This window comes from Perissodus microlepis, chromosome 8 (genome assembly GCF_051167445.1).
Source record: "Perissodus microlepis isolate ML-2025 ecotype Zambia chromosome 8, ASM5116744v1, whole genome shotgun sequence".
Lineage (NCBI taxonomy): Eukaryota > Metazoa > Chordata > Actinopteri > Cichliformes > Cichlidae > Perissodus > Perissodus microlepis.
The window spans coordinates 426,035-441,916 of NC_140468.1; the positions used below are offsets into that span (position 1 = coordinate 426,035).

The 15,882-nt window shown below is 45.0% G+C and overlaps 2 protein-coding genes and 1 long non-coding RNA gene across 6 annotated transcripts; 1 reads left to right on the top strand and 2 right to left on the bottom strand.

Annotated features, from left to right (window-relative positions):
* On the bottom strand, positions 1-5,920 carry LOC146380950 (chromobox protein homolog 2-like). The gene is made up of 5 exons (XM_084936882.1): positions 5,818-5,920; positions 5,697-5,740; positions 5,278-5,343; positions 3,602-3,671; positions 1-3,517 (listed from the first exon to the last, which is right to left on the bottom strand). Exons 1-5 carry the CDS (start codon positions 5,881-5,883, stop codon positions 2,162-2,164), a joined length of 1,602 nt encoding a protein of 533 aa, XP_084793008.1. The 5' UTR covers positions 5,884-5,920; the 3' UTR covers positions 1-2,161.
* cox11 (cytochrome c oxidase assembly homolog 11 (yeast)) lies at positions 5,883-15,035 on the top strand. 4 transcript variants are annotated; one of them, XM_084936891.1, is made up of 6 exons: positions 5,883-5,973; positions 8,297-8,487; positions 10,784-11,115; positions 11,200-11,355; positions 11,433-11,558; positions 11,850-15,035. In XM_084936891.1, the coding sequence occupies exons 3-6, from the start codon at positions 10,813-10,815 to the stop codon at positions 12,036-12,038; spliced, it is 774 nt and encodes a 257-aa protein (XP_084793017.1). In that variant the 5' UTR covers positions 5,883-5,973; positions 8,297-8,487; positions 10,784-10,812; the 3' UTR covers positions 12,039-15,035. The 4 variants fall into 4 exon arrangements, with proteins under 4 accessions (XP_084793017.1, XP_084793016.1, XP_084793018.1 ...); XM_084936890.1 differs by lacking the exon at positions 5,883-5,973 and having other exon boundaries at positions 6,392-8,594; XM_084936892.1 differs by lacking the exon at positions 5,883-5,973 and having other exon boundaries at positions 6,392-8,552.
* LOC146380952 (uncharacterized) lies at positions 9,045-9,889 on the bottom strand. Its single transcript, XR_014800961.1, has 3 exons — positions 9,518-9,889; positions 9,315-9,432; positions 9,045-9,183 (listed from the first exon to the last, which is right to left on the bottom strand). It is a non-coding gene; the product is annotated as an uncharacterized LOC146380952 (long non-coding RNA).
* Positions 15,036-15,882: the final 847 nt, after the last annotated feature.

The window sequence follows — 15,882 nt, forward strand, 5'->3', positions numbered from 1 at the left end:
TTTCAGGTGCTTCCGGTTTATTTCAGGCTACAGGTGCGTGACGCTAAAAGCCAAAATGAGCACCGCATAGATCGTTACATATCACATGAAAAACATATTTACAAATATAAATTAACACATATTTCACCTCCAAAAGACACGGCGATGGTTTCAAATGGTACAAAACTGCTAAATATATATATGTACATATATAGAAGTGATTATGGGAAGCTTATACTGCACGTAGTGCAAGAAACACTGTCGATACCACACTGAGAACGAGACACATTCGTAACAGCTTTGGTCCAAAGAACTGAAAGACGACGGATGGAGGAAACTTCTTTTTTTAAACATGCTGCCCTGGAAGAAGCCACGTACGTCCAACAAACACAAATATCCTACTGGAGCTAATCCCGCCGAGCGGCGGTCCAACAGTCCTGCTGTGAGGGGGGAACCTGAGGCACCGGAGAGGCGCTGTCCACCTGTGAGTCCAGACCCCGTTTAGACACCCATCAGAGCTGCAGACCTGAGGAGGCGAGCACACAAAGCCTCCTGAAGGACGCCAGAATAGTTGGACTGTGCTGTAAGCGGCGTAGCACCAAAACGCATCCGTGACGCGACCCGAGACGCTTCAGCGATGTGAGAAAAACCGAGCGGACGGTTTCCATCATCTTTTTATTGGGCGACTGAACAAAAAGTATTTTCGGACGAGAAACAAACCAACTCATAGTGGCGTGGTTTCGCGTCGCGCCGAGCGACCGCCGACACCTCGGAGCCGCTGGCTGTGACAGTCAGTGACAGCAGCTGTGGATGTGGGCGGCGTGTCGCTCAGAAACAATCGGATCAATAATTCTGTCTTCCAGGGTTTTTTGGCTGGTCTGTGGGGAAGCTTGAGTTGATCAGGAAGCTCCGAGGAGGACGTCACTTCCTTTTTAAGCAGAAGCAGAGGGTGCAGAAGCCTGCGCCAGCTTCGAGGGGCTTCCAGCCAATGAAATCAATGTGTTCATGTCATACTTGTTATATTTACGACATCATCAAAGCCTCATCCTGACTTTGGTTTGGTCTCAGCTGCGTGGGACCTCGGCCTGACCTACTTTCATACCTGAACACCTTCCTGACAAACACCTGACGCTCTCTGTGTTTAAGACAGAGAGAAACCAGAGGTGAGGCGGGAGTGTTTATATGCAGAGCAGCTGTTTGTTTGCTCGACCTGAGCGTGCTCAGTACAGACGAAACTTTAAACTGCGCGGACGATCCTGCAGGAACGCTGCTTCAAACAAACATACAGACTTTTCCCTCCACGATGGCAGCAATCAGCTGTTAGGTTCATTAGTGTGGAGTCAAACTGTGCTCGTAAATCTGAGTAGTTGTAGTTTTAGAACTTTGTAAACTAAAATATCTAAAGAAATGTTATGTGTGTGCATCTATAGATGAGAATTTGTGTGTCTAAAAAATATTTACACAGGTTACACATTTTTTTTGTTAAGGTTACAGATCTGAAGTGTAAACCTCTGTGCTCCCTCACGCTGTCACTTTCAACTTACAAGCACAAATTGACCCAATTTTTCTTCCTTTCAGCTGATTGGTCAATCACAAATTTAACAATCCAATCAGAGAACAGATGGTTTGGCTGTCAGAGTGCAGCTTGACTGAGCTTCAGGTCCTGGAAGGGTTACAAGCACAAATTCTCATCTTTAGATACAAAAACGTAACCTTTTCACATCGTTTAGTTTAAAACTGTATTTGTCAATCAGACGACTCACAATATTTATGAGCTTAATCTGAGCCCCTACATTAGCGCCCCCTCCTGGCAGTCGTAGTGTATTACATCTCAGAGGAAGGGAACATTTTGTTATATTGACTTTTTTTAATACATTTTCCGTCCTAACTGGAAGGTAGGAAGGTCTAAAAAGGTATGAAAGTCGCCTGACCTCTGACCCTGTGAAGGTGACCTGTTTGCAGGTTAAAGGTCGGCAGCCTGATCACAGGTGTGAACGGGGTCTGAAGGCCAGGGTTCCTACTGACGACTGTGAGGAGCTTCCTGTTCGATCCGATCTCTCCACCGTGTTTTTGTTTCTTGGAACCGAAGGGTCGCCCTGGAGGCGCCGGGAATGACTGAGTGTTGGATTTCCAGAGAGGTGTAGGAACCCTGAGCTGTTTTAGGAAGCGAGCAGACGCCAGCTCAGTGGTTCCGGGAGCTGAAGAAGCCCACGCTGGTTGGCGACTCCTTCACTGTCACCGTGATGAAGTTGGCTGTGACGTCTGTGACGAACACGTGTTCCAGGAGGCTCCGCGCCGGCCTCCAGTCCGTCTCCGTGTCAGAGTCGGTGGCGTTGTTGCCGCGGCTGGGTCTGCTGTTGCTAGGAAACAGAGCGTCTTCCGTCTCTGACTCGCTGGTGCTAGTCTCGTCGGAGTCGCCGGTGCTGAGCTCGTTCAGGTTCCTGTTCTGAGAGCCGAGCGCGTGTTTACGGCCGTCCTGCCTCACGCCACTATTCCCTCGAGCAGCGCCACCACCCGTCAGTTTGTCCTTCGTCACGCCCTGCTCTGGAGCTCCGCCTCCAGTGCGAGCATCTTTCGCTCCTCCTTTTACGACCATCCCGCTGCCACTACTCCGTGGGTTCGCTCTTGCTACCGCTACCCCGCTAGTGTTGTTTCCTTGAAGGCCGCTCGTGGGCGGCAGTTTGCCGACGCTCTGCAGGTTAAGGGCGCGGAGGCTCAGCGCCTGGCTGGCTCTGTCTCGGGGCGACGGCGATGCTGATGATGGCGGTTTGGACAAACTCGTGCTCAGATGCTTGTGTGGAGCCACCCCACTCTGACCACCGCTGCCATCCTGCCTCCTCTGAGCCAGCAGGGGGCGCTGCACCACTGCGCCTCCTCCAAAGCTGCTGTGCAGTCCCAGCGACCCAGAGGCTCCGCCCTGCTTCAGAGGCGTCACCTTAAAGCCGTCTCCTCTGCCGATCTCCGGGACGGAGCGCTTCAGCTCTGACAGAGAGTTCTTATTCTGTGCGGTGGGCGTGGCTTTGTTTTGGGAGGTGGAGCTGGAGGACAGGGAGGAGGTTGAGAGCGAGCGATTGGTCCAAATGCAGCCGAGCCCACCGGGTTTGGAGGCCTGGGAGAAGGAGGCAGAGGAGGTCTGGGAGGCGGAGCCGGCCTCCTCTCTGGAGCTCCGGCTCAGGCCGGTGTAGGTGAAGCTGGCCGGCTGCAGTGGCTTCTTCACGCTGGCCCGCGGCTCGTCTCTGGGCAGCTGGTGGTGGCGTGGACCGGGTGGAGAAGGCGGCGGGGGAGGGCGGCTCTTTGCCTGCCTTAGAGCCCTCAGGTCGGGGTGCAGCGGCTTCCTCCCTCGCTTCTTCTTTCGGGGGGTGTCAGGTTTGGCGAGCAGGATCTGAGGCCTCTTCTGAGGGACGGGGTGGACGCGGGGGGCGGGCTTCACCTTCTTTGTGTGCTCTTCATCCTCTGAGGAAGACGAGGAGGCGGTTGATGACAGGCCAGAGGAAGAGGAGGACGAGGAGCGGTCGTCCTTCGTGACGGTGGGCGCTGGCTGCAGAACAGAAACAGAACGGGATGAGCAAGAGGGGTCAGAGGTCATGAGACAGAATCAGGAGGCGGGGTCGGCGTGTTTCACCTGAATCTTTCGAGGTCGTCCTCTCGGCCTCTTTCCCTTCTTCTGAAACAGGAGCTCGCGCTCCTGTTCTCTGGAACAGATCGAAACAAACTTTATTTAAACACGCAGACAGGAAGTCCAAATATTCAACACGTCGTTCTTTTATAAAAACAAGCGTGAAATGATTCGTGACGCGCGTCACATGTGACAAAGATCTGTCAGTTTGTCCATTTCTTTGATTCTGCTGCTTGTTTCCATTCATTAAAATCATAAATATGAAATTAAATAGTTACATGTACATATATTTATATTCAGTCAGAGAGAGAGGGAGGGGCCACAGGTTGGACTCGAACCTGGGCGCCTGCTCACCCATCAATATGAAAAATACATATCGAATATATATTTATTACATGGCCACATAATATAATTATTAAATTGCAATTTTAGTATTAAATACATTCAATATACATCATTCTTTTAAAAGTAATTTGAATATTTGTTATTATTACTATTAGTGTTTAATACATATTAATTATTTTATATATTATTTACATATATTTCTGTTTGAATACTAGAATAATAATTTATTAACATATAATATGTAACATATTTAAAATACATAACATATAATAACATCCATCCATCCATCCGCTTCCACTTATCCTTTTCAGGGGCGCTGGAGCCTATCCCAGCTGTCATAGGGCGAGAGGCGGGGTCCACCCTGGACAGGTCGCCAGTCTGTCGCAGGGCCAACACACAGGGACAGACAACCAATCGCTCTCACGTTCACACCTATGGGCAATTTGGATTCATCAATTAACCTGTCCCCACTAACTGCATGTCTTTGGACTGTGGGAGGAAGCCGGAGTACCCTGGGAGAACACGCAAACACGGGGAGACCACGCAAACACGGGGAGACCACGCAAACACGGGGAGACCACGCAAACACGGGGAGACCATGCAAACACGGGGAGACCACGCAAACACGGGGAGACCACGCAAACACGGGGAGACCATGCAAACTCCACACAGAGAGACCTTCTTGCTGTGCAGCAACAGTGCTAACCACCGTGCTGCAGAATATAATAACATATTTCTATATTTTTAATAATAAATTAAATGTATTAATTACATTATATAAATATGTAAAATACATATTTTTAGTCTTTTAATAATTTATTATTTATTGACGCCATCATTAACTTTTTAAAATATATATCTATACATTTATCTTACTGTGACAGTAACGTTTACTAATAATGAAATGTATTATTTCATTAATTACATTTATTTTAATATGTAATTAATTCATATGTATATTAGAAACAAAACACATTTTATATTATTTTTTAAATCTTTTTGATGCTAATAATAGCAGGACTTTTTATTTCAGTAATTATAACTATCAGTAAAATTAAATATATAATTTATAAATTCTGATATGACATGTTTATATTTTTATAAATATTAAATAATATTAAATACATTTTGTTACTATACAACCTTTCTTCACAAAGTTACTTTTAACTGCTTATTGAAATTATGATTAAAAACATTACAAATATTAAGGTGTTTAACTGAATGAGCGGCTGGGAGGAGCTCCCTGACTGCTCCTCTCTCAGGCCCTGCAGGTGAGCTTCCACGCAGGTGGACGTGGAGCACACCTGAGTTTACCTGCAGTCTGGGGACAAACTGACCTCTTGTGAAAGGCTGCCAGCAGCCGGGGGTCCAGAATGTTCTCCTCGGGCTCCCAGCTGTTGTGCCTGAAAACACGACAAACATTTCACATTCAGGACGGACACGAGCGGGTTTTCTGTGTGGAGCCATCACGGAGGCCCACGCACAGCTGCCAGCGTTATCCACAAATACAAAACATGTCAGCAAATCAACATCAGGCTGCTCGGTGGCGCAGGACCGGCCGAGCCTCAGCTGCTGCGGCCCTGGAGCTGGACGTGTCCGCCGGCAGGCCGTGGATCGACGCCGGGCGCCGATGGGTCGGTACCGGCCATGCTTCTCCCCCCGTGTGCCGCAGTAGGAGCCCCGGTGGCGGCGCGAACCGAGCCGCGGCCCGGCTTTGTTATGACCGTTAGCCGTTAGCAGCTAGCGAGCTACTTACTTGGAGGACCATCCTCTCCACTTCACCAGGTACTCGAACTTTCCCTGCGGAGACAGAACAGTCACAGCGGGCCGGGCCGAGCGGAACCACACCACACCCGGGCCACCGGCGCTGAGCTTACCTTCCTGGGCCGCTTACTGAGGATACACTCCGCGTCAAACACCTGGCCGACGGTGACCCCCTCCATGGCTGCAGCTCCCCGCACTACCAGCGCGTTTCTTCCTGCCGGCCACCGTACTTCCCCTCACAGCGTCAACGACCAGAGCCAGGCTAGCCGGTGAATCGAATCGGCCTCCAGATTACTAATAATGATAGCATTATAATTATAATATACTGTAATAATTTATATTATTGTTGTATATATTTAAGAACGCTAATTAGAAAATACAAATACATGAACATAAAAGTATATTTACATTTTTTTACATAATAAAAATACAGAAATGTAGATGAACATGTGCTGTTAACCTGGTGTAACCTGCAGCAGGCTGAAAGGAGAGAAAAAACTCAGAGGTTTCAAGAATGACTTTCTAACATCTTAAACTTCAAGCATCATTTCAGCTCAGAGAAAACAGCTGAGTTTCTCCTGATCCCCTGACGCCGTCATTAATGTGTAAATTCAGGATCCACTCCTGCCCCCTGCTACACCAGTTAGCGGCTACAAACCAGCTGATCCTAATGGGAGAAGCAGGAAATGCAAACATGTACAGGCAGAGGTGGAGCAAGACATTCCACTTCTTGCTCCACCTCTGCCTGTACATGTTTTCAATTTAGTTCAATGTCATTTTCCAGAAGTGAAAGTAAACGTGTGAGGGAGCAGAGCTGCAGTTGCGTCCTCTTTGTCTCTGAAAAAAGATTCAGCCGAGTCCATCAGGTTTCTCTCAGCAGCAGTGGTTAGTGCAGCTGATCGCTCTGTTCATCACAGTCACATTGGCTCAATAGAAATGTGCTCATATAGCCACAGATCCACTGTAGAAACATGGAGCTGCTGTTTAAAGGGTCTCATGTGGCACTGCTCAGGACTTTGGAATAAACCTCTGGGTGTCCACAAGTACCTCCTATCTCATATTCCTAACCTGCTTTCCTTGACCTCGATGAAAACACTGAGGTCAAGGAAAAGTTGGTAGGAGATATGATAAGGACTTAGAAAAAGAGAAGAGCCGTGGGCTGAGAACTGCAGAAGACTAGAAAACGCTGATCTTACTTAAACGGGTTAGAACACATGTTCCAACGTGCCAGTGTTTAATGGAAGTCATATAAACCAAACAAAAACCTAACAAAGAGGCTCAGAGTCAGTTTGTGAGTGAAAATTGTGAGCAGAGGTATTTTTGTAGCTGGCGTTACAGCCTGTGTGTTTGTAGGAGTTTCACTTTCAGGAGGACATTTAAATGAGTCATACAAAAATTAATTTGTATGACATTAAGTTTACTGCCAACTGCACAAAACCTATACCTGTTGTAGTTGTGATATTTGCTGCTAGGAGAGTTTATTTTCAGGAGCGGTGTCATCAGAACAAATGCATAATCAGCTCAAAGCTGTTATGTTCAAACTAAAACAATCCAGTTTCATGACTGCTGATCAAATTCAGGGTGCCAGATGAAACTGGGCGAGAGGCGGGTACACCCTGGACAGGTCCGACTGTGCCATTTGAGCACACACTAATAAAAAACTTCGCAATGCAAAAGACTACTTTTACAATTTTTTTATAATATTAAATTCAATTAAATTTTATTTATACAGCTCAAATCACAACAACAGTCACTTCATATTGTAAGGTAGACCCTAAAAAAATACATACAGAGAACAACTCAACATTCATGGTGCTTTGGCGACAGTAGGAAGGAAAAACTCCTTTTTAACAGGAAGAAACCTCCAGCAGAAACAGGCTCAGGGAGGGGCGGGGCCATCTGCTGTGATTGGTTGGGGCGAGTGAAGGAAGACAGGATAAAGACATGCTGTGGAAGAGAGACAGAGGTTAATAACAAGTATGATTCAGTGCAGAGAGGTCTGTTAACACATAGTGAGTGAAGAAGAAACACCCAGTGCATCATGGGAATCCCCCAGCAGCCTGCGTCTATTGCAGCATAACTAAGAGAGGATTTAACAGGATTTAACTTAAATTTAACTTAGGTTAAATTAAGTTAAATATTAAATTAAGTTATTTATTTAACTTAAATAACAGGCACTTTAAGTGCCTGTTATTTAAGCCAGAGAGTCGATCAACAGGAAGGGAAATATTATGCTGAGACCTCAGTGTGGTCTCTGGACTGTCGCGCTGGGAAATGGAAATGAGTACAGTGCTAGTGCAGGTCTGTCAGGCTTTAAATATCAGGGGTGATTTCAGACAGAAGGAGCGCAGCAAGAGAGAAAGAGATAGTTTAGAGATTGTTGGAGGCCAAGCTGAAGATGTTCCTAATTTGCATATTTTGGCCGTTTTCCTTAAAATCACATTTTAAATGTAAAATCTAGTTTATTTCTGTCTAATTTTCTCTTTTGTTCTTTCAAAATATTTATTTATTTATTAACTTATATATATTTTAGGTGCTTTTATGAAAACCAATTAACTACAAACGACTCCTGTTATTCTGGTATTTTTACAGTGAAGTTTGTTTTAAACAACATTTCTCAGCGGATAAATTCAGTCACGTGATCCGTTACCCTGCGGAACTGCCGGCGGAACGCTTCGCTTGTTGCTATGGGGCGGAGCGGACCACATTGTGTGTTACACCGAAGTGTTTCCGGAATCATGTTTGGTAACTGAGCAGAGGTGAATGCCGAAGAAACTCCACAGGTAACTCAACCATGAAGCTCCCACTGAGCTTCTGTAGTTAGTCCACAGTTAGAGTTTAACAACAGGTGAGTGAGCCGCGTGACGTGGTGTGCAGTCAGCCGCTGCAGGTAGGTGTGTGTGTCAGCTAGTGATGGGCAGATGAAGCTTCATGAAGCACTGAAGCTTTTCATCCAATTGGTTCACCCCAGCGCAAAGCTTCTTGAAGCTTCATTTGCTCTACTAGGACACCTACTGGACGTAAAAATATTAGTTGGCATGAATTTGAAGAGTGTGGCCTTTTGCACACAGCCTGTAAATGTCAACAACAAAAGGATTGTGTAAAACATGTATATTGTAGTGATGCAGTATACTGTGTATATTTATACTGGCAGTATGGAAAATGATTATTTGGAAATGCTTAAAATGGAAATGATCATTTACTGTGAGGTGAGGTGTGGTTGGGGTGTGGACAGTGGTTGTGCTTTTGTAACGTTGAGGTATGGACAGCTACACACTGAGGCCTCAGTCCTGCCTGTTCACATTTTATTCTGTAAAAACTAAATTTTCACTGCTTTTATGACCCTTTAGTGGGGAGAACATAGCTAGGATTTAATGATTTAACAAATCTTTTAAATCCTTTGTCCTCCACAATGCTAAATGGCTGGGAGTCCTCAATCACCATGCTAACCAGGTCTTCATCTATTTGAGATTGTTCTCCTGAGGAAAGACAATAAAGACAAAGCACAAATATAAATATCACACATGTAACTTATAACAGTTGTATAATATTGTTATATCATCTAGTAACATTACGGCATGCTATATTATCATGACATTTGATGGCTCACCTGGTCTTGCTCCACAATCGGTGTTCCCCTTATTCTCATGCAAAGCTCTGTAGTGCCTAAGCATGGATGAGGTGTTGTTGTTATATCCCAGCTCCCTGGCACATAGCAAACACTTCACCTTGTACAAAAGTAAAGCCGCTTAACATAAATTGTATTGCACCATCAGTATTATGAAAATACATCTTCTGTAGAAATTTACATACCTTGTTGGGAGGAATAAGATCAAAATGTTCCCACACAGGGGAGGACATCCTCCTCTTCTTAGCTGGCTCCATTCTCTCCTGACTTTCTCTCCTCACTCTCATAAACCTCCAAACTCTCACTAACCGCAACTCTCCATCAAACACCCACATTTTTGAATGAAGTCTGAGGGGTTTATATCGCTGTCATAGCTCGCGGCAAAGTTCGAACCGCTTCATGAACCAGTCACGTGGTACAGCCGGGCAGCGAGGCTTCGGACGTCATCATTTTCAGCTCCTCCCATAAATGAAGCAAGCCTCGATACGCGCATCGCGGAAACGCCCCCTCAATTACTCGACACAAGCTTCGAAGCCTCGATACAGAACGTCACATCACTAGTGTCAGCTGTGTTTGTGTGTTTGCTGTCAGATCGCTTTATTTAAAATCAGATTTATTGAGTGCAGATCTGTGAAGCTGATGATCCCCGATAACGTTTCTACTCTTTGTGGTTAAATCAGCTACAAAACTAAACGTCGTTAAATTCAGACTGGGCTCTGTTTTACGACGCGGACTCACACAGCAAAAGATCAGAGACACGTTTTCATGATTATCAGTGTCCGTGGAAATATTCGGCGTAGGATGCTTTTGAAAGGCTGAATAAAAGCAGAAAAAAACAGTTTCCTGTTGCGATGATCGGCTGGAAGAGAAGGTCATCGATACTTTCGACTCGGTTACGTTTAAGGAGTTGATGCTTGTCAAGTGTCACATTGGCCGAATTGAAGAGTGACTTTTTCTCTCGCAGGATGTGTATTTATTAAATATGTATTTATTCTTACATTTGTTTGTAAGACAAGTGTCTTAAAAGTGAACCTTTTGTAAATGTAGTTTGGGGGTCAGTGCACTGCTAACACTTCCACACTAACACAGTGTGTAATGTGCGGAATTAAAGAGTGACTTTTAAAAATGTGGAAAAGCTGTTTGATAAACTTTTAGCACATTAAGAACTTTTGTTACCGGGCAAAGTTTCTAAATGTGCACATTTTTGAAGTAGAGTGCAGATGAATATAAAATAAAAGCTCAGTTTACAGACTGTGATGTGTCAACATAAAGTCACCAACATTCAAATTATTCTGTGAACTCTGAATAGTCGGTGCAGTTTGGCATGGTGGCATAAAATCGTGTCGTTTTTGAATGGAGTTTGGTTCATTGTGGTTTTCACCTGACGAGTTAAACATGTGGAGAACACGTCTTCCTGTTTATTCCACACTAACACTCTGATTGTCGTGCAGGTGAGTCTCAGGTGTGACTGACTGCAGCCATGTTGCTGCCTCTGCTGCTGCGGCCGCCCCTCTGCCTTCCTCAGGCCTCGGTGGTATTAACGCGATGCGTCCGGACGCTTCGCTGTGGCGCTCCAAGGGGGCTGCGCTCTCAGGCTAAGAACTTCCTGTGGCGGTGGCGTCCTCAGCGCCTCCACAGTCGGGGGCGGAGCAGGAAGACCCAGAGTCAGGAGGAGGAGTGGAGGAACAGGAACAAGACTGCGCTGACCTACATCGCCGCAGCCGGCGTGGGAATGATCGGCCTGGCATACGCCGCAGTGCCGCTGTATCGACTCTACTGCCAGGTGAGCGCACGCGCACACACACACACACACACACACACACACAGCTGCTGAGAGCTCGTTTGAACGCTCAGCTTCTGTCGCCAGGCAACAGGGCTCGGTGGCACGGCGGTGGCCGGACACGACATGGAGCAGGTGGCGACGATGACGCCCGTGAAGGAGCGCGTCATCAAGGTGACGTTCAACGCCGACACGCACGCCAGCATGCAGTGGAACTTCAGGCCGCAGCAGACGGAGATCTTCGTAAGACTTCGCGCTCCGTCTCCATCCTTCATCACTTCCTCCTCCTCCTCTTCCTCACGCACACGCTCTGTCCCCAGGTGGTTCCCGGGGAGACGGCGCTGGCGTTCTACAGAGCCAAGAACCCCACAGACAAACCGATCATCGGCATCTCCACCTACAACGTGGTGCCCTTTGACGCCGGACAGTACTTCAACAAGATCCAGGTAATCAATAATCAGTCACATGATCAATCAGTGGCACAACACTCGCCACACTGGACAGGTGAGCAGGAGGTTGAGAGGCGGGGCACACCTGGACAGGTGGCCTGTGTGTCGCAGGACTAACACACACATGCTCTAGATTCACACCTACATGGATGTGTTTGGACTGTGGGAGAGAGCCCTACACGGAGACGCTCCGAGTCCTCTCGGCACGTAAAGCCGTGGCGTCGGCGGGTGATCCGAGCTGGTCGCTATCACACGTGTAACACGTGATCTCTGCTCGTGTGTCTGCAGTGTTTCTGCTTCGAGGAGCAGCGCCTGAACCCTCACGAGGAGGTGGACATGCCCGTCTTCTTCTACATCGACCCCGAGTTCGACAACGACCCGCGGATGGCCCGAGTGGACACCATCACGCTGTCCTACACCTTCTTCGAGGCCAAAGAGGGTCAGATGCTTCCTCTGCCCGGATACAGCTACAGCTGAGCGAGGGCTCCGCCTTTCTCCAAGGAAACGAAGGAAAAAACTGTTCGGATAATCGAGACTCTTCACTCTGTCTGACGTCACATTAAAAGTTTACACTGATCATCAAACGTCCCGACGGAGGAGCTCTGTGCGCCGGAGGGTCGAAGCATTTCCAGGAAGTTACAACATGAAAATGTTCAAGAAAAAAATTCTTTCAAAAACAAGAATCACAGATGTTGGAGAAAAATTAATTGTACGTGATAATAAACAAAAAGAAATAAAAAGAAAACATTTACAAGTGTAAAAAAGTATGAAAAGTTATAAAAAAGAAAAACCAGAAGAGATCAAAGAAAATTAAATTTATGGAAAAAACTTTAAACCTGAAACAACAACATGAAACTTACCTTCATGTGTTCATTGACAGATGCACCGCTAATCATTATTATTCTGATGATATTTATTCATTTATTTCTTACTCTTTGTTTTCCTGGTTTCTGTCCCACCTCCTGTTGTTCCAAAGTTTCCTTTCAGCTCTTCATCAGTTCTCGAACATTTAGGGAACATTTAGGGAACATTTAGGGAACATTTAGGGAACATCAGATAAATATCGATGTCTGACTTAAACTTATATGTTTCATTTTCTTTGAGGTTCAAACATTTAAAGTTTTACTTTTAAAGAATGGAGGAAAAACACACCGTGCACTGTGTAGAAGTGCATGTGCACGTATACAGGTACACGTTTAAACCTGTGCCTGTAACGATATAAATATTTAATGAATGTGGTTGGAAATAAAGTCAAATTAAAGAGAGCGTCGTGGTGAATATATGCAGTACGGGTTCACTTTTACTCTTCTGTGTATTCTAACATGTTGTCCTGTTTTTACTTTTGTTATTTAAAGATGACTGAGAGTTTCACAGCTGAGTATTCTCGCAGGATGTTTCCTGTCAGTCGAATCAAATAAAAAATGTATTTCACAGTTTTTATTTTTTCAGAGTCGGACAGTTTGAACACCAGGGGGCAGCAGAGGAAAAGACGTGACCTGCTCAGAGGTCTTTTTACTGCTTCCTGTCGGCACAGACTGAACTTACACTTACATTTAACTGCAGAACGAAAGAGTTGATTTCACTTTATGTACGTTCAAAGAAGATGCTCTGACACGTCTAAGCTTTAATATATTTTAGGACCCGATAAAAATCGTCTGGTCCTGATTCTCAGGTTGTTAAATTATGCAAATACATCAACAACAGATGAATTATTTTATCATCTAACATTTAACTAAAAGCCAAACTGCAGCAGCAGTGTGAGTTAAACAGACTCCACCCAGCAGCTTGGAGAACCTTCAGAGCGTGAAACTGCAGGAACAGTCAGGTTGTTGAAATTACACTCAAGGATTTTAAACTGATGCCTGCACGAAGTGAAGTTATTTATTCACCACAAGAACATACAATTAACAACCTGAGAAAACTCAAACTAAATTAAAGAATTAAGAAAACTTTTTCTAGTGCAAAGCCTGCGTTTGGAGAACTAAAAGAAAAAATAACTATTTACTCTATAAAGGGTTGAACTGAAAGCATAACTCATGAGCCACAACAAAGAAGTCTTTGAAGACTTTAACGAAGCTTCATGTCACAGATTAATCCATCCGATGCAGATAATGAATTTCTCAACTATCTAAATCTACCAAAACTAAAGGACGAACAGGTTGTGGCTCTGGATTCTCCTTTTTTCCTTTTCTTTTTTTAATTTTATTTTGGATTTTCAAAATATAAAGCAAAAACAAACCCAAAAACAAGCAGGCTCAGATGTGTTGCAGAAAAAACAGTTAATTCAGACAAACATGCACAATGCAAAACAGCACAAGACAGACAGTCATTAATATACTGCAACAACATGGGAATAGAGCAGCTGCCAGAGAATTCAACATTAATGAATCAATGTTACGGAGCGGTTAGGGAATCAATGAATCAATGTTTTTCACGAGGCGGGTCTGGGCCCGCGCTGGAGAGTCGGCGCAGTGGCAGGATGGCTGCTGTGTTGCCTGGGATTACTCCTTTCCCCTACCCAACCCTGTTGCTGGTCACGTGCTCTATAATGTTGTGCTGTGGACATTTATGTGCTTTCAGTGCAGAGGAGTTTTTTTGTTTCCTGTTCTCATGCTGTCTTCTATAGCCCAGCATGAGCAGAGGTCTCTTTTTTTCCTCTTGTACTTTCCCATTGTAGTGTACATTTCAGTGGTTTTTTCTGTAATGCAACCGTTCTCTGACTTGTATCCCCATGTGATGTCTGTGTTGTGTGTGTAAGGTCGGGGGGCGGGTTCATTCCACTGCAGGGCAACCTGCCAAAGGGCAACCTGCCACTGCATGTGGCGAATAAAATTTGAACTTGAACTTGAAGTGGAGGAAGCAAGAAGAATGAGCTGAGTAAAGTTTGACTTATCTGACTGTTTTGTTTCGCTTAATGCGCCTTATAATCCGAATAATACAGTACTTCTTGATCGCTTGTGAACTTTTTTCCTTTTTTCAAAAAAATCACAGCTACATGATGTATATGACATGAAATCACTATTAAAGGCTTGTGTAGAGTATATAAGTATAATCTCATTCAACTGTTATTGACAAAATAAGAGAAATCTTAAGTTTACTCTGATGCTTCACACTTAATAATTAATAATTATCTTCCATTATTATAGCTTCTGTTAATTAGGGGGACTTTGGGTATCAGTGAGCTACGTAACGCTAGAATCATTTTCTTTTTAAAAATATTCTTGAGGATCAGTTAATCTCTTGAAAGAATGGCTAAAAATGTAGTGATGGTTGAATTGTTCCAGCAAAGCATTTATTATAATTTTTCTCACGTGTTCCCATCAACAGCTGTTAACGTGACAAACCTAAAATACTGTATGTGTGAAACTTACTGTATATGAATATCAAAGTGATGCAACAAACAAATGTCACGGCAGTTTGGTGTGACACTGACACCTGCTGGATGTCATCAATAAAGCTGAATCCGGAGTTGAACACTGTGTGCTGCTTCCTGTTTGTTGGATACCGAAGTCAGGAGTTAAACTTTATTTAAAAATCATAAAGGAGAAAAGATAAATTCAAAGCTTTAAAGTCTGACCTCAAACAGTCCTGACAGGTTGAAAGGATGTTTTCATATTTACAGTAGTCACTAATTTATATCTGCTGTTGCTGTTATTGTGCCTCGGCCTCGGGGAAACCAGAGCACAACACAAAAAAAGATAACTCCCCCACTCCCTGCTCCCGGGAAGGACCAACCCTGCCACAGAGTTTGTGGTTTTACAGCAACCAAATATGTCATTCATCTTTGTCAGGGTGGGCACGGCCAAAAACATGTTGCTGAGGTGACTGCTGTTGTGAGTTGGTGCTGTATAAATAACATTGTCACGCTTTCAGTCAGTGATTGGTTACTCGAGTATGAGCTGATGGAGGAAAACTTCTTCCTTTGACTGCATTAAGACATTTCCAACAGTCACTGCTTCACAAAACTCAGAGAGACGCAGATGGACATCATGAAATATCTCCTGCAAATGTAACCTCAGTCTGCTCCGAGTGCTGCACTTGTTGATCTGAACATCAGCCTCATCAAACCCGGACTGCTGTCTGTCCGAAGGCTCATCTCTAGACTGTTCCTGTGTAAAGCATCTCTTCCGCCCAGCCGCTGTCATGCTTTTATTTTCGCAATCCAAACAGGAAATTGTTGCCTTTTCTATTTCTGTTCAGCTTGACGTCACTTAGTGAGCCAAACGCACAGCTTGTCCCGCTCGCTGATGGACGTCTCCAACGTCCAATCCTGACTCAAGGTTGCCCTAGCAACTCGAACGATTACCCAATCGAACCGAGA